Source organism: Citrus clementina, unplaced genomic scaffold, assembly GCF_000493195.1.
Source record: "Citrus clementina cultivar Clemenules unplaced genomic scaffold, Citrus_clementina_v1.0 scaffold_8, whole genome shotgun sequence".
NCBI lineage: Eukaryota > Viridiplantae > Streptophyta > Magnoliopsida > Sapindales > Rutaceae > Citrus > Citrus x clementina.
Window position 1 is genome coordinate 21,407,368 of NW_006262022.1, and position 18,287 is coordinate 21,425,654.

At 32.7% G+C, this 18,287-nt stretch overlaps 1 protein-coding gene across 1 annotated transcript; it reads left to right on the forward strand.

Annotated features, from left to right (window-relative positions):
* Positions 1–7,496: 7,496 nt before the first annotated feature.
* On the forward strand, positions 7,497–11,756 carry LOC18033903 (4-coumarate--CoA ligase-like 7). Its single transcript, XM_006424427.2, has 6 exons — positions 7,497–8,753; positions 9,427–9,616; positions 10,019–10,164; positions 10,769–10,836; positions 10,919–11,021; positions 11,265–11,756. The coding sequence occupies exons 1-6, from the start codon at positions 7,737–7,739 to the stop codon at positions 11,376–11,378; spliced, it is 1,638 nt and encodes a 545-aa protein (XP_006424490.1). The 5' UTR covers positions 7,497–7,736; the 3' UTR covers positions 11,379–11,756.
* Positions 11,757–18,287: the final 6,531 nt, after the last annotated feature.

An 18,287-nucleotide genomic window follows, 5' to 3' on the forward strand; every position in this document is an offset into this window, starting at 1 on the left:
TAAACCATATGCTACAATACAATAGTGACACGCACGCTGCACACACGACACACACACCCCACATGAATTGACAAACATTTCCATTTCCCATTCACTGTCGCTGCAACCCTGCAACTCAAACTCTCGAAGCCATCACAAGCTCACCACCAAGCCTCATTGTGCGTGGGACGAAATCCATGCCACGATAATCGTGAAGTCGCAAACAAACCAGTCACGAGTTGAGTGTCACCGCCACAACAATTGCCCAGTATTTTAACAAAGTAAGGATGTCACTAACAGACAAAAAATATAGTCTCTAATGTATCAAAATTTGTATTTTTTGGTATTTTAGTATGTATGAGAATATCGTCACTAAAGAATAGTAATATATATGTATATGTATACGTGTATACATGTGTGTGTGTATTGCCCTCATTTTTTTCTTTTTATATATATACATTATTAAGTCATATAATTTAATATACTCAATAGAGATATGTTATTAAATCATATAGCTTTCTAGTGAATTGAACATTAATTATATATACTTCTTTCTCAAATATGGGTACCCTCATCATTTAAAGTATGAATTTAGGGATAGAAAGAAAAAAAAAAAAAAATCCGCCTCGATCCTTGGCTCAATTGACTCATCCCAAAATTTTTGAACTTTAAACTTTAACCCAAATCTAAGGCTAAGGGTTGAGTAAGGGCCCAAGAATTAAGGTGAACTTTGATTTAGTCAATTTTCAGGGTCGATTGAAATTTTTAAGATATTTGAGGACATTTGATTTTTGAGATATTTTGAGCATTAAATTTCATACGCAAAAATCACATGGCAATTGGAAAGTGCTGCGAATCACAATCTAAAAAAAAGAAGAAAAAACTGATTTTCCCAACGACAGAGGGCAACGTGAAATAATTAAAGACAATAGCAAAACAGCAAAGGGCAACATCAAGGCACACGAAGAAGAAGGCAACAGTGTGATTCCATGGACCATGGTTCAGAGAAAATTAGAGAGATGGAGTCCCAGCGTTGTCTAAAGTGCCGCAATGAAATCAAGGTACGAAGAATAAAAATATTTTTGGTGTCGGGTTCAAGTTTATGTATTATGTGTGATTAATTTATTAATTTTTATTTGAAAAATAGAAAGAAATAAAAGGCAGGCTTCAGTCGCATCCCCAGCATCAAAATACTTCTCTCTTAAGAAAATTAGTTTTATTGTATTTAGTACCGTGTGTGTATATAAAATAATATTATAATAAAAGATCTCGTATTTTATTAAAATAATAATTTTTTAAAAATATAATCAAAATATATATTTTAATAAATTAAAAAATCAATTATATTATATTAGAGCCTACACCTTTTTGTCTTTAAATTTACAACGTAAAAGATTCTTCATTAGACAAAGGAGGGCAGCGGTGCCTTATATAGGGCGAAGTCTTGGTACCCCCGACACCGCACCCCTCTTTTGTCTTTTTAATTGAATCCTTTGCTTTCTTTCTTATTTATAATTTAGTTATAAGTAGAATGATAATTTTAATTTCTCATTCTTCTCACTTCTTCTCCATATTCGGTCTGTTTTTCTCAATTTAACATTACTTTTGAGCCGTCAAATCTGAGGAATGAGATTTATTTATAATAAACTGAGGCATCTCAAATAGAGCTCATCTCACCCAAACAAAATACAAAATACAAAATTTGAGAACTTAGTGCCGTAATATTGAGCAACTCTTTTTTACTTTCTTTCCACTTATCAAATTCATGAATTGGAGGGTGCTTTTTCATAATTTTTTTAATTATCAAACCGGCGAAGCAATGTTACCAATAGGATAAGCATCCCCTTGCTTTGTCTTTTATTTTATTTTTCATATAATTGCACTACAATCTATGCTTTGTTAAAAATTAAAAAAAAGTAGTATTTCTAAATTTTGACATTCAAATTCTATTCATTTTAATTTTTTTATATGCTTATACCATTGAGTTGACAATTTATGAAATTTTAATAGAACATAGAATTATCATTTTTACCCTTACAAAAAAATAAATTAAGGATTGTCAATGTTTAAATCATAAAAATACTAGTAGTACCACTTTTTAATTAAGATTAGGCTATTTGATTTCAAATTACTTTTTACGCCTATTTTTTAATTAAAATTTCTATTGCTAAAATGCCTATGAAATAATTTACTATTAAGGACAAGATATATACTTAATTAATTATATTTTTCTTTTATTCTTATCCTAATTTAAATTCAAATTTTATTTTAAGCTAAACATAATTCCATCGTAAACAAATACTATTCACTCAAAAGAAAAAAAGAAAATTGGTGTAAAAATGTAGTGGAACAAAGGAATCAAATTGAACCATTTGTATTTTTCTTTTGGAATCAAATTGGGCTTTTATGTGGGATCATTATCATCCATTAAAGACGTAAGTGAGGGCCTCCAGCAACGTTATCTCCTGGCCTACAACCAGATCATTACCGTCCCTCCTATAAAGAGCATGCGGTTTCTCATCTACTATGAATTTATTGATGACAGCATGAGCATGATGGCGTTCTTCTGCAATAATGCCGGGGTTCCTGGTTACCTTTTTCGGGAAATGTTATCTTTGTGCCCTTCTTCCAACGCAGAAGACGAACGCCATCATGCTCATGCTGTCAACAATAAAATCAAAAGTTGTCTAGTTTGAACAAAGCAAGCTGGAAGTACTTCAACTCACAATCTACTTTGCAGTTTCTAAGAAAACTTTGAAAATCTCCAAGCTTGCCTACAAATAATGTACATTTTCTAACAGCATTTAATAGGAAAAACAGAGGCTCCTGCCCTGCAGGGAGGAAACAATTTAAAGTCGTGAAAACGACAGTGAATACGAAAACAAAGTTTTTAGTCACAGGGATTCCTCAACACATTAAAGTCATCACAATTATTAAGTAGGCTTTCTTCTGTCATTCGACTTTCACAGTAAAGCAAACAAGATTGGTTTTAACCAACAACTATAACAACACAAATAATATGAGCTAAAAACATATTAATAAGAAGATAACCAGCATTTCTTCTTGACCAATATCCAATATACATCATCCCACATCCAATATACTTTAGCATTAATTTCACAAGGCGTGAGTTGGGCTTTTATGGAATCCTTCAATTAAGGAACATTTAAAAATTGCATAAACACTAGAAGTGTATATATATGAATAATTGCATAATGACCATGAATTAACAATCAAACCAAAGACAAATATCACCCAACCAAAAAAAAAAAAAAAAAAAAACAAGATCTGAGCGTCCTCACTTACTAGTTAGCACCATTTCCTATATTAATTGTTGTAGATTTGCAATAGGCAACGAAATTGCAGAGCATTCTTTTTCCCTTACAAGAAAAAAGAAGAACAAAGAAATAACTTAATGTTTATTGTTGTCAAATTAAGAATATTTGGAAGGACATTTTTGTTCATCTTCATTTTCCATACTTTGTAACATTATCCAATCTATAAAAATTTAATTTTGATATAAAAAATGTATAAGAGAATAATTTACTATTCAAAAAATAATTAAATTGGGGTTATTTTTGGTATTATGATGTGTACATAGTCAAATTTTAATTTTAAAATTTAGGATTTGGGTTTCTCGAGTAATTGGGTGTAAGAGTAATTTGATTGGTTCAAATAACCTCAATTAAATCATTTATATTACAAAAACACCCATTCATTAAATTACTATTAAGGACAAAGGATAAGCATCTATAATTTTCAACCACTTATTCTCTACCTATGTTATCTTTTATTTAACACAAAATAGTCATTCGTATAAATTCAAAAAAAAATCCCAAGAAAATGTTTAGTTCAAGAATTTTAGAGAACATGAATGACAAGTTTATAAATAATAAAACTTTAAGAACTATGAATCTTTACTCAATGGCATCTATGAAAAATAATACTTTTAAAGGACACGACTACGTAGACCAAAGAATCAATAGTAGGATTATTGTCGATGAAAAAACCTATTTCTGAAATACAATGGCTTTAATTAAAACTATCTTCTTAAGTTTGAATTTATGAAAAGAAGGAAAAAAATAAAATAAAGGATAAGCTTCATGAGGGCTAAACTGCTAATTAGGAATTAAAAAAAAAGTGCTAAATTTTTTCATGCATCTTGAAATTTTTACATGAGATTAAATTATTGTCCATGCTGGCACTCATTCTAATAGTCAAACTAAGTCAATGAATTTAATTGTAAGAAAAATTGAAACAATCTAGACATATTTGTCAACATTTAGAAATCTTCACCTTCTGTAATTTTTCAGTAAACGTCAGGAATGGCAATGTTAAAAATCATGTAAACAGATCGGGCCATTACACAGCGCCTTAGTTAGATTTTATGGCTAAATAACTAAATGACAAAATAGTGATACCTAACACCAAATACAAAATGGATTTCTCTACCTTACATTTAATATAAGATACATCACTCACAAATTAAGCCGTGGGTTTCACTTGGGTCCACAACCAATAAAGAGGATTGTAGCTTACATTAAATGTAAGTTAGTAGCTCCCATGCAAAATAGCTAGATTCATGTATATAGTTGGGTCCATAATAATTTATCCAACCAATCAATTCATGTCTTCACAACCAAAAAAAAAAAAGGCCAATCAATTTATGGCAAACCAGTTTACACACATGTTTTTATATATAAATAAGATTTAAATTTAATATTGAACGAATGTTTCTTTTTTATTTGAAAGACTCACTTAGTAATTATTAAATAAAAATATAAAATTAATTAAATCTTAACGGTATATTATTATAAGCAAACATACAAAAAAAGAAAAATTATATACAAATCAACTCAACCTCAATCCAAACTCACATAAATGTGTAAACGCATTATAACCCATAATTTTGCCATGAGCAAAGAATCAATTCACTGGGTGTACGATCAACGTGAATACGTGATGTACTGGTCCAGTTTTCTCAAAAGCAAAATGTTTCAATAATAACGAAGGGGCAGGCTCGTGGTCCACTGAATTTTGCTTTTTGGTTTCCGAATTTACAGCCCCGCGTACGCCACTTATTACAAGCAATTAATTGACATCAGCAGTCAGCACCTTGGCCAACAGGGCCCAACAGCATATAAATTAAATTAAAAAATAATCTTAATTAATGGAAGGGAAGCATATATATAAAAATTAAGAGTAGGAATATTAATCCATCCTAATGCTCTTCACATTTATTTATTAAATAAGAGTAGGAATATTTACCCATCCCAATACTCTTTACATTTATTTATTAAATATACCCTACTAATAAATTTTAAAAATTCAAAATTTATTCATTGTACCCACCCAAGTACCAAAATTATCTTTAGAACGAAATTTCTCTCGCTAACCCGCACTCTTATCTCTTAAAATCTTCATATTATTTTCCTCTTTTCTTACCCTAATCTGCAAAATCCATAAATTTTTTGTCAAATCAATTTTATAATCTCATTGTCTTCCTGTTAACTTTCCATTTGAATCTGGTCATTGGAAGATCAGTTATTAGCTAAAACAATTTTCATAAAAACATCCTTCCGCATTGCTAGTGTCAGGGTCAGTGGATCAGTTACAAAATTTCGTTAATCTTTGCTACAACAGTACAAGAGTTCTATAAAAGAACTTTTATTTTTGAAAATCTAGACGTAATAAATAAAATAGAAAATAATGAGTAAAATAATAGATTACTAAAACTTTTTTCCTCGCAATTTATTTTTATTTTTATTTTCTCCTTCGTGAATCATTTTTTAAGAATTGGTTACATAAAACTTGATCTTGATCTTCGATCAGACATCATAAAGAAGTAGATTGAAGCATTTTTTTTTTTCTAATTTCATCTAATCATTTCTAAAGAGAAATTGTTGAATGTTAGTGATGTAAGGCCATCGTAATTAACCAGTGATAAATTGATAATAGCTTAAAATTGATGAATATAAAAAATAAAAATATTTATATTAAGTTATATTATCGATGTCTTTATTAGTAAATTACAACAAGGGCATTTCAATAATTAAAATCACATTCAAAAGATAAATGTGTAAAATACTTCAGTGAGTTCAAATAACCCAATCATATACGTAAAAGATTGAACAACTCGAAAGGTTAGGCTAACAAAATCTATATGTGTTGGGATTCCCAGCGGTGGCTCAAAGGCCCAGACGAAAACTTAAGCTCCATCCACTATAAAAAAAATATAAGGCCCATTTTGTTGGGTTAGAAAGGCCCTCAATTTATAATTATAACTGAGTTATTATTTAAAAAATTAAAAAGCTCATATGACCGTATGACACCTATTTTAATTCAAAAATTGATCCTAATTTCTTATTGAATAAATCCCAAAAACATATGTGCCCCCCTCTCTCTTCATAAGTTCATATTTCTTTCTCTCTCTTCATAAGTACCCAAATATTAACTGCCGTTTATAAATTAAGGTTGCAATTCATGAATTTAGTTTGACTGTGTAAATTTGTAAAGATAAATCGAGAAAACAAATATAAAAACCAAAAGAAATTGGTTTCAGATCCCCCTTAGGGCTTGGATCATTGATTCGATTTCTCTGTGAAGAGACTCCTATATTTTAATTATGAAAAAAATAGAGTTTTAAGTCTATTTAATTAAATATTGGTTATAAAAAATTAGTTTTTTTATTGTTATATCTTAAAATATTATTTATTTTATATTTAGCATGTTAAATGTCTAAGTTATTTGTAATATTATTAATTATAAACGTCAGATAACATTTTGGTGGACGGTTAATAATACAAATTACTAATTTAATGCGAAAAATTGAAAAAGTCCAGATTTTTATAGTATTTTTTTAATAATACGGTAAGTTTTTAAGTGAATGGTTGATAATTTCTCTTTTATTTTCTATTCGGTATATTAAATGTCTAAATTATACTTGTGATGTCATTACTTATTAACGGAAACTAACGATTTGATGGATAAATGATATATATTATAAATTTGGGTCCAGCTATGGTGCCACAGTTGTATGGTACCACAGCTGGATCCAACCATTAAATTTAGCTCTGGTGACAACTGTGGGCTAGATCCAATGGTTGGATCCAACTGTGGTACCATAGGTTTATCCTATAAATTTAGTGTGCATAAATTATAAAATTTAAAAGTACTGTAATATTCTTTATATATAGAAAAATTTAAGAAAAATAAATGACTGATAATTTTTCCAAAACAAAAGAAAAAACACCGGTCGGAGGAAGCCCCCACCCCGGCCGGATGTCCTCTTACCTTGTAATAGTAAAAGTTAATTATTATTAAAGACACGTATTTGGATTTTGGATCGCAATGCAGCGCTCTTGCTTCATGACCACATTTGAGAAAATATAAAAACACGTAAGCCCAAATGTCGTTGTCATCCATCGATTGAATTTTTCAAAACTAACGTCGTTTGCCTTAACAAGAAAATAACAACCGAACCAGAAATAAGTACTTTATTATTTGCCTCTGTTTTAATGTCTTCTCTAATAAACCGCAAAATTATCTTTCCAAATTCATCAAATCACCCGCCACCGCCAATCCTGCCATTCACTGTCCACGTCATATTCACATTATTGCCCCATTTTTCATGTCCTCATTTAATCTCCCTTGCTCGTCATTTTCTTCATTTCATCTCCATCCATAACTCTACAAAAAACTTTTAAAAAATAAAAATAAAATTCTCTGACTTCCCTTTTTTATCTTGTTTGGTTTGAATGGAGAAATCTGGTTATGGCCGTGATGGTATCTACAGATCTCTGAGGCCGCCTTTGGTTCTTCCCAGTGAGCCCAATCTTTCTATGGTTCATTTTCTTTTTAGAAACTCTGCCTCTTATCCCTCCAAGCCAGCACTCATTGATGCTGATTCTGGTGAATCTTTGACCTTTTCGCAACTCAAATCCACTGTGATTAAGGCCTCTCATGGCTTTCGCCATCTGGGTATTACAAAAAATGATGTTGTTATGATCTTTGCCCCAAATTCAACTCAGTTTCCTGTTTGCTTTCTTGGTGTTATTGCTACAGGCGCCATAGCAACAACTGCTAATCCTGTTTACTCTGTCTCTGAACTGTCAAAGCAAGTTATAGATTCAAATCCAAAACTCATCGTCACTGTACCTGAATTGTGGGACAAAGTTAAAGACTTCAACTTGCCAGCCGTCCTTTTGGGTTCGAAAAGTAAACTTGCTTCATGTGGTCTTAGCTCAAGTTCAAAGATTGTTCATTTTCATGATTTAATTGAATTATCTGGGAATATATCAAATTTTCCAGATGTTTCTATTAAGCAGACAGATACTGCTGCTTTGTTGTACTCTTCAGGTACAACTGGTGTCAGCAAAGGTGTCATTTTGACACACAAGAACTTTATTGCATCATCTTTGATGGTAACCATGGACCAAGAAACGGCTGGTGAATTAGATTATGTGTTTCTTTGTGTGTTGCCTCTGTTTCACGTATTTGGGCTTGCAGTTATTACTTGCGGGCAGTTGCAAAAAGGCAGTTGTATTATTTTAATGGCCAAGTTTGATCTTGAGATGTTTTTGAGGGCTATTGAGAAGCACAGAGTGACACACATATGGGTTGTTCCACCTCTTATTCTTGCATTGGCTAAGCATGGTTTGGTCAAGAAATTTGATCTTTCTTCATTGAAACTTGTTGGTTCTGGTGCTGCTCCTTTGGGAAAGGAATTGATGGAGGAATGCGCAAAGAATGTACCTAGTGCAACAGTCATTCAGGTAGTTCAGTTTGAGCATTTGTATTACGAATCATGTAATGATTATAAGCTGAAAAGATTTGATGAGTTTTGCATATTTTTTATTTGCTTTGTTTAAATTATTATCAATTTTTGAAAAGGAGGCATAATGATTTTGAGGTTTGCCAGGCCGTTGGTGAAATTAAGATTGCTTCAGATCTCTCTGTGTCTTTTGAGCACTGATCCAGCAGTATGGGAGTGCATCCTAACAGTTCTTTTATGCTCGCTATGTTCACATCTAGAATATCCTTGACTTGATCAGATTAGAATATCCTTGGCTTGATCATATTTATCTTACCGATTTCTTGACTGATATATAATCTGATCAGGGAGCAAAGACCTCATGGTCTGCAGAGAGCAGCCTTTACGTTTAGTCAATGACTGGTGCAATATCTTGGCTGATAGAGTAGTTGAGCATTGTTTCTTACTCCTTCTACAGTAGTAAATTGTCCATTAAATTCTTTGTTTCTTAGACTGACTTTAAGTAGAAAGTTTGTGAAATGCAGCATATAATATTCGTGTTCTATTGCTTTTATCTGACATGTATGGTTAAATTCAGTGACACTTTAAACAGGTAATAAATTAGTTACAGATTTCCAGGTAGGTAATCAGTTTTAGCTATTTTTCCTTATTTAGGAAAATTTCAATGGTTTCAGGGTTATGGTTTGACGGAAACTAGTGGTATTGCCACAATGGAGAATTCATTTGCAGGATCTCGAAATATTGGTTCAGCTGGAGCACTTGCCCCAGGTGTTGAAGCCCTAATAGTCAGTGTGGATACTCAAAAGCCTCTTCCTCCAAATCAGTTGGGGGAGATATGGCTACGAGGACCTAATATGATGCAAGGTATAATGTTAATTGCTTCAATTATACTCTCTTCATGGGGGTTTTGAAGATAATGTATTCTTTCATTTAAGAGAGAGAGGAAAAAAAAACTTTTGAAATTTGATGCATTCTTGCTCCAGGTTATTTCAGAAATCCTTAGGCAGGCTTTTATCTATCATATGCAAGCCAATAGGTTCCCAAACAATAACATTTGTCATTGTAGGTCAAGGTCTTGGTAGATTCATGATTTTGATGTTTTTGTGAGAAATGTACTAATAAGTTGTTTAATTAAATTGATAACATTATAAGCTTGGTTTTCATTTTTGAAAATTTAGTGTAAGCTCTGCATTGATTTAACATGTTCAGGTATCTGCTTTTCTTTTAAGTTGGATTATATGAGAATTTTGGTACTATCATTTTCAGGTTATTACAACAATGAACAAGCCACCAAGCTGACAATAGATAAAAAGGGTTGGGTACATACGGGTGATCTTGGATATTTTGATGGGGATGGCCAGCTATATGTTGTTGACCGAATCAAAGAGCTCATTAAGTACAAAGGTTTTCAGGTAACTTCTAATTGGTAATATAGGTTTAATGCAATGGAATTTTTTCTGGCACTTATGACAGTTGGGCAATGGCAATGAAAATGATTTTTGTAGCCAACTCCAACTAGTTTAAGGTTAAAGCCTGCTTTTAGTTGATTTTTCAGGACAGTATGTTGGTTGAAACCTAGAAATTTTGGCTGTACAACTTCTACTTTTTTTAAGGGTACAAAATTTAACAAACAAGTTTCCCACACAATATTTGCAGCGTCTGGTTGACACGGCTTCTTTCTTCTTCTTACTTCGTGTGTTTGCTCCCAGAATTGCTTGCTGCAACTTCATTTTTCTCTGGAGCCCTGTTGTTGTTTCTTATATCATTTAAATTTTTTACTTCACTAGGACTGATTAAGACCTCTTAATGCTGCCTTTATCTATATGGTTATTTGGAAATGGTGTAGCTGAAATTTAGCAGCCAGTAACTTGATATCTCTGATCAACAGTCACTAGGCTATCTTCGACATATTGATTAAGCCGCTTCTTCTGCATCTTCTCTGTTTTCTTTAGATATGTAACTTTGGAATTGAGAATGTAGATTAACGGTAGTTGAGGCTTCATTGATTCATACTAGGTAGCGCCCGCAGAGCTTGAGGGGCTGCTTGTTTCTCACCCTGAGATATTAGATGCTGTTGTTATTCCGTAAGTTGTGCAACCAATTCTTAAATTTATGCTTATCTCGTAAATTCACCACTGATATCTTGATACGTTTCCCCCTCAAAAGATTTCCTGACGCTGAAGCTGGGGAGGTCCCAATAGCATATGTTGTTCGATCACCCAACAGTTCACTGACTGAAGAAGATGTTCAGAAGTTTATTGCTAAACAGGTAATGTGACACAATATATCGTAACAGTATAACATTTCCAGACACACTGAGTAGTGTCTGATGATCCAACATATGCCGTTGTCAATTATGTTTGTTTTGCTTTGGTCCTGTTTTTTCTTCCTAAATCATATTTCTTGTTTGCTTACCTTATAGTATAGGGTACAAAAATGATTTACACCTGGCGGTTGAGTGATTCTAGTTACATCTATAATCATATACTCTTCTTTCTTTACTCTGTTGCAGGTTGCACCTTTTAAAAGATTAAGAAGGGTGACATTCATAAACAGCGTTCCCAAGTCAGCTTCTGGGAAAATCCTTAGAAGAGAGCTCATAGCAAAAGTACGAGCCAAAATGTGAAAGAGTAATGCTACACTTTTCAACTAGTATCCCAACTATTATAATTCCGAGTGAGGTGAAAATTCATTCATGGTATGGTAGAGTGGATAAATAGGAAATTCTACAACTTATAGAATTAATCATCTAATAAATGGTTCCCATATCAGCACTTAGGATGATTATATTGGGATAATGCTCAGAAAGTTTGGTTTTATTGAAATGCTAATTGGAAGCATTTGATGAGAGCACTATTTATTTTAGCCAACACGCTCCTTTTTTTGTTTTTTTGAAGAATTATTTATTACTTTCCATTACTGAAGATAGTTAAAAAGAACCTACTGCAAGTTCAATCTATTTTACAATTGCAAGATATATTCTCGCTTATTTTTATTGAAAGGAAATTAGTGTCTGAAGCAGTAACTTCATGCTTATATCAGTTTGAATATTCAAATTTGTGTAAAGAGGCTACAGCTCTGTTATTTCTCTCTCTCTCTCTCTCTCTCTCTCTCTCTCTCTCTCTCTCTTTTAAATGACAATATTGGAGTCATAAACTCTTTGATCTATCTGATAAGACGAAATAATAATTGGAAATTGTTTTACGTGCTGGGTAAATTGAAACCCATTCCTTCAATGGGTTTTTGTTGCAGTGGGTTTAAATTTGATGTAATGGTCAAATATTGACCTATAAGCCATGACATTAAATTCAAGTTTTTTTTCTTTTTTTCTTTTAATTAAAAAGGTAGCAGACAAAGTTAAATTAATTTCTCACAACCAAATCTTTCTCAACATTTAAACATGAATGACTAATTAAAAAAAAAAACTATTTGAAAATAAGCTGCTTACGGTGACATTGAATTCAGAATGAAATCAAATGTTAGAATTTAGAATAATTAGTGTTGGAATAATTAACAAGCTGATGAATCTTGAAAGCAATATTTGAGTAAGCGGCAGCATTGGCAAGAGCGAAGGAATGGGATGGACCAAAAAAGGGGCTGATGAATCGTGAAATTGAAGTTCTATTTTATAGTAGCATCATCTTAATGCAGCATAAATTAATTTAATTCGATATTGTTATGGGTAAATCGGCAAGAGAGTTATTGTGATAATATAAGATTGTAAGAAGGGTCCCTCACCAGCCGGCTAGTGAATTGAGGGAAGTCAAAATCTATTTAATTAGTATTAATATGATTAGCTAATGCATGTTTGATTTCTAAGGTCACAGCTCGTCTATGCTTCTTATGATATTGAGATTATCTTTTGAATCAAACTATCATTAGGTCACGTTATATTATATAATATAGGTCGAATTAATTAAGCTAGCCTTATCATGCCTAAGCATACTTCGCGGCAACATGTCATGCTCGAGAAGCCAAATACTTTACAATTTTGTTTTTTTTTGTTTTTTAAAGGCTGATTGCTTATTGGATAACATGCTTATTGGATAACGATTACAACAATAAATCAATGTAAAGATTGATTATCAATCATTATTATTGAATTATATCAATTGTATCATTTCCTTTTTTTTTTTGGTATTTTAAATATTTTATAATTTGCGCATTTATCCTTATGAATTAATAAGAGTGAAATTTATTAATCACTATTTCCGAATTTCTAAATGTTTTCAATGGGTTTGAGAGTCTTTAAATTCGTGAGCTTACACTTAGTCACCATATTATTGATATTACGCTTCTCAAACATGGTGGTCTAAAGGAGAGAGATGTGAGTTCCTATTTACCTGTTCTTCAATTTCTTCACCAAAAAAAGAAAAAAAAAAGTTGTTTGATCGCACCATCCATTACAACTTCCACCATCACAAAGGAAATGGCGTTAAAAGAAAAAAATGAATGAAAAGGAATCTTCAAAATTGATGTTTATTTTCGTGACAAGATTAGTAGAATGGCTTTTTAAATGAAAGAATTCTTGAATGAAGAATTCCTTTAAAAAAATCAAAGGAATGGCTTTCATATTAAAGAATTGATTGATCAAAGGAACTTATGATTTTTTACAACTTTAAAATTATACTACTGCTACTACTACTCCTACTACTAATAATAATAAGAGTAATGATACAGCCACAAACTCTTGTACAAACTTATTTTGTACAAACTGATGTGGCATGATAAATATCACTTGGCCCACATGATTTGTTTTTATTAATTTATATTTTCATTCAACCAATGAATTAATGCCACGTCAATTTGTACAAAATAAATTTGTACAAGAGTTTGTGGCTGTATCATTACTCTAATAATAATGATAACCAACAATAAGTATACATGGAAACAATTAGAAGATTTCCTGAACAAGCTTCAAATGAACGCTTCCTGATTTATTACATGACACTTGGATGAGACTGTAGATTAAAGTCAAGGATTTACAATTTTTAAAGGAAAGCTAGGAGTTCAAAAAAAATTTCTCGCCAACTTGAGAGAGGAGAGGATGATATTGATGGAAATAAAACAATCAATCAAAAAGTTTTCAGTATATATATATATATAGACACATACATATACATATACATATATAGGCCAATTTCATGGATCTTCAAAGCAAGCGGTTTGCCTGATGAAGCCTGCGAGGAGCTCATACACAGTATGCCATTGTATGATAGCAAGCCTTGGAAGTCGCTCAATGATCCCATGCATGCAATGGTATATATCTGTCTTTTATCATGTTAGTCTTTCAGTAGTCAATATATAATATTTCTCCGATACCCAGACGCTCATTCGTCACAAGCTATATTTAGTATAAGTAACTTGATCTTCATCTTGCTCATCTCTGCAGATATCTGTTCTTGTCCACAAAGCACTACGTGGGGTTGAGAAAAACATCAAGCAGAAGCAAGATCTTTCTTGATCACTGTCATTTTCCAATTCGTCAAAATGGTTTTAAGTGAATGAAGAGATCTAGTCAACTGCTAGCTATAGCTAGGGTTACTTTGATCTCTTGATCAGCTCGTTCCCATTCTAAACGCTAATTAAACAACATATATAATATAAGTAGACCATTTTAACAGACTTATTAAGTCACAGAACTGCTCCTTATATCATGTTGATAATAATATTTCAGAATACATTTATATATATACTGATTGTAACCTTGAATGAAAATACCTATGCTCAGGTGCGGATTCTCTATTTTACATCGATGTAAAGGGCCTTTACAACACTTAAAAGAGCCTGCACATCAAAATAAAGAGTGACTCAAGATTTTTACTTCGATATAAAAGAGTGAATCCACATGCACTTTATAAAATATGAACGTCGGCACATAAACATGAGTCTGTGCCTTCAAAATAATGGTAGCCCTAGATTTGGAAGGACTGCTAAAAATTATATGCTGACCGTCTTGAGTTTGAAAAGTTCTTGAAAACTCTTTTGAATCACACTTACCTTACAAAGCCCTTAAGCACACTGACGTCGCAAGTCCAAAATCCAAATATCTAGCTAAAATGGCATTCATCTGCACTTGCAACTGCACCTTGATGCATATAACTCCATGCTGCCACCATATCTGCCGACTGCTATTGGCTCTTCTTGTGCTTTGGCTTTTACGAACCAGAACCAGATAACGCAACAAGATGCAGGTGCAAATGCAGATAAAGGATACATCTTAGCATCCTGTTCCTGTAGCATGTACTCCTACCTACTCACTACTCATCATATACGGCCATTTATCACTGAACCTGCAGAGCTACTTAGCATTTTTCTCTCTTTTTTTTTATTTTAACAATTACAAGCAAGCTGAGAGAGCTGGTAGCCTGGTATATATATACCACATCTCAATCTGTGGTCTGTAAAGCAGGCTGGTCCGAAGCCACGTGATGGAATCCCACTGACCACGTGAGATTTGATTAGTTCACAAGTGACAAAGTGCCACGTGTGACAATCCACCTGAAATAATTATTTAATCCGTGGAAGTTAATTAAATGCACGGATGTTATAATTTGGAGCGGCAATCCAGGACAAAAGAATTGTGTGTTCTTTTGTGATCAGTCGGTACTCCCTCGTCTCTCTCTATCAAGTGAACTATGTGCCCACGAGCTAGGGCCAAGGCTGTCAGTGGAAATAGGGGAATGGGACCCTAATTTCTTATCACTTCCTAGGAATGAAAGCAATCATCGGAACTGCCATCGTCCCATCTAGAGAGTTTTTGATGCAATTATACATATGTGTACTGTATTTACGCAAAGAAATATAGATAAATATTAGAGTGTGACATGTCATTAGGTCATAAAAACCAGAACTCCAAGGTACTTATCTTTCCATTGGCAGCCTAAATTATTTCATGTAAGTGGGGCGGTTGTGTTGTCTATCATTTTCAAGAACAATTGGCTAATGCATTTGTTCGAAGATTACTTGCTCAGTGGAGAAATATTGGGTCCATGACTTTCGTTTGTATAAAATTATTCTATTGGAACTTTCCTGTTGTATATACTTTTACCATTAGGTCGATCGTTGGTGAGTTTGACTATTATACTGTACAGAAATTCATGAGATTGACTTATACACAAAAGTTAACTCATCAGTTAAATGTCGATCGTCTCAAACTTATATTAATAACTATTCTCAACCCATATGAGATATTTTTTTCTATTACCTTGTTTTGTGAGAATTTATCTTTTTAATTAGTCCTTATCACATGGAAAGGTAGTATTGACACACTCATACATAAACTTGGCTTTTTGTAATACCATATAAAAATGCTTAATTTATATAAAAACTAACTCAATAATTGTGAATATTGTCCCAAATTTTCTCCTGAACATGTATTGGCATGTTAAATTTATCCACTTTATATTCTTTAGTTGATGCCCTAGAGCTAGGTATATGCCTACATATATATATTCTGATGCCTTTTGGATAGAAGATCCCGCTCATATACCGCCGACGCTATGTACCATTAAATTCTGCTTCTTTTCTGAGATTCTTTTTTCCTTTTTCATTTTTTTGGTGTAGTAAAAAAAGTAAACTATTACTGCAAGATCTAAAACCAAGGTTGATGAATTAATATTGTAGTGCCATTGGGGAATGCTACCCCAGGACAAAGGGCTTCCTTGGTTTTGGTGGGTGCTCGACGATATGAGATCGTCGTAAACACCTCTGCCATTGTTCTCCGTCGTGCTAATTGCATCTGGCTAGTAAAGCGCATAACTAATGAAGCTTTTCACAAGCGTACTAAACATATAGAAACATGGTGTCATTTTGTACATTAACCTTCACTGAACAATAATTGTTGAACTTGTCCTGGCATACTCAAAAAGAAAGTATGAGTTTTCGCATTAGATTGATCGCTCCACTTAAAAGAATTAGGTACCTAGTCAGGATCTCCTAGGCTCTTCCCCTCAACACCCCCGATCGATTACTTTCCACCATATGTTGTTAACAGTCAACAAGTTACATTAATCATAACGATAATGAAACTGTATCTTAATTTTGTTGTGATCTTCACATTTCTGAGACTTTGATGTAGCACAAGCTGATGGGCTTCACGGGGCCTACGGTAGAGATCGAAAGGACACAAACGACCTCAAAAAGCGGAGGGTCAAAATTATTTGTCTTGACCCCGTCGCATCAAGCGTCATATCCAGCTGGCCCGTGTACTTATTTTGGATTCACTCGTGCAAAAGTATTCTCGTTGTTGATAAGACTTTATCCTTATCAATTATCATTCGCTTCCGTAGGCCCACCGGCCACTATTGGATTGGTTGGGCTTAGGCCCATTTCAGTTTTGGGCATAACAGACACAGATATTCCAGTACTATTAATAGAGGAGTTGGACTATTGGCACCCCTCTCATCTCCTCATAAAACCCCCCTTTTAGTTATATTTATTTTATTTTCGAAAATGCCCTTTTTTTTTAGATACACTTTTCTAAGTTCTCAATTTTCATTTGATTTATTTTATTGTTAAAACTCAAAGTATTATTGTGTTATTTTTTTAATTATTTTTAATTTTACTATTAATCTACACACAAATTAAAAAGTTATATGGGTGATAAGTTTTTTAGATTTTATCATTGGCTGAAATAACACATATTTTAAATTATAATTTCAAAGTAATTTTAAGTATAAAAATATTTAATCAATAAGAAATCAAAAGAGAATAATATATTATTTTAAATTTGTACAATTTATTTTAGTTAAATAAGAAATAACATATAGAATTTTTTTTTAAAAAGGATTGATTATGAATTAAGTAATTTGCTGGAAAAAAAATCTATATGTGTTTAATTTTCAATTGTCTTTAATTGTAATTTTATTTAAAGTGGGGTTTTGTAAGAATAATGTAGGGGTGCCAATAGCTCCACTCTTAGTAGAGACACATAATGGACACTATATATCTTGACCCACATAGATGAGTCAAACTGAGGTCATGGTATTGCAGGAATTCTTTTCCGATTTGAATAAGACCTTCACCTACAGTAGTTGTGGGCGGATCTGAAATTTTTTTCTGTCGTATGATCATTGAATTTTGGTGTGTCAAGTCGTCCGCCTCTCTAGTTAAAATTAAGGGATTCATAATGAATGAAATTGGTGTGCAGAACCTTACTATTGTATTTAAACCGACGTGGCTTACTATGTAATATTGACCAATTCTATCATTAACACCACCAATACGAGAAGAAAAATAAATAAATAAATAAATAACATAGTTGTGATGGTTGACATGCTTTAAATAGTAAGCATGTGCATTAGAGTTGAGAAAGTAACGTGCAGAGCTAGATATATAGCGTTTCAATTAATACTTCTAATTAGCAGAAAATGCAAGGATTTGATTAAAAAAACTCAAGTTGCATGTATGATTTTAAATTATGTATGGTCAGATGCATACGTGCCGCCATCATGCACGTTCAGGCGCAAGGTCCGTATGAGAATCGCACAGGCTGATCGCCATTAATTTTCTAATTTCACTTCTGATCGATCAA

What these genes read in the sequence shown, in the direction of transcription:
- LOC18033903 (XM_006424427.2), top strand. Translation starts at nt 7,737, where the DNA reads ATGGAGAAATCTGGTTATGGCCGTGATGGTATCTACAGATCTCTGAGG. An exon ending in CTAGTGCAACAGTCATTCAG is followed by an intron (nt 8,754 to 9,426) that starts GTAGTTCAGTTT and finishes CAATGGTTTCAG; the next exon opens with GGTTATGGTTTGACGGAAAC. An exon ending in TTAAGTACAAAGGTTTTCAG is followed by an intron (nt 10,165 to 10,768) that starts GTAACTTCTAAT and finishes GATTCATACTAG; the next exon opens with GTAGCGCCCGCAGAGCTTGA.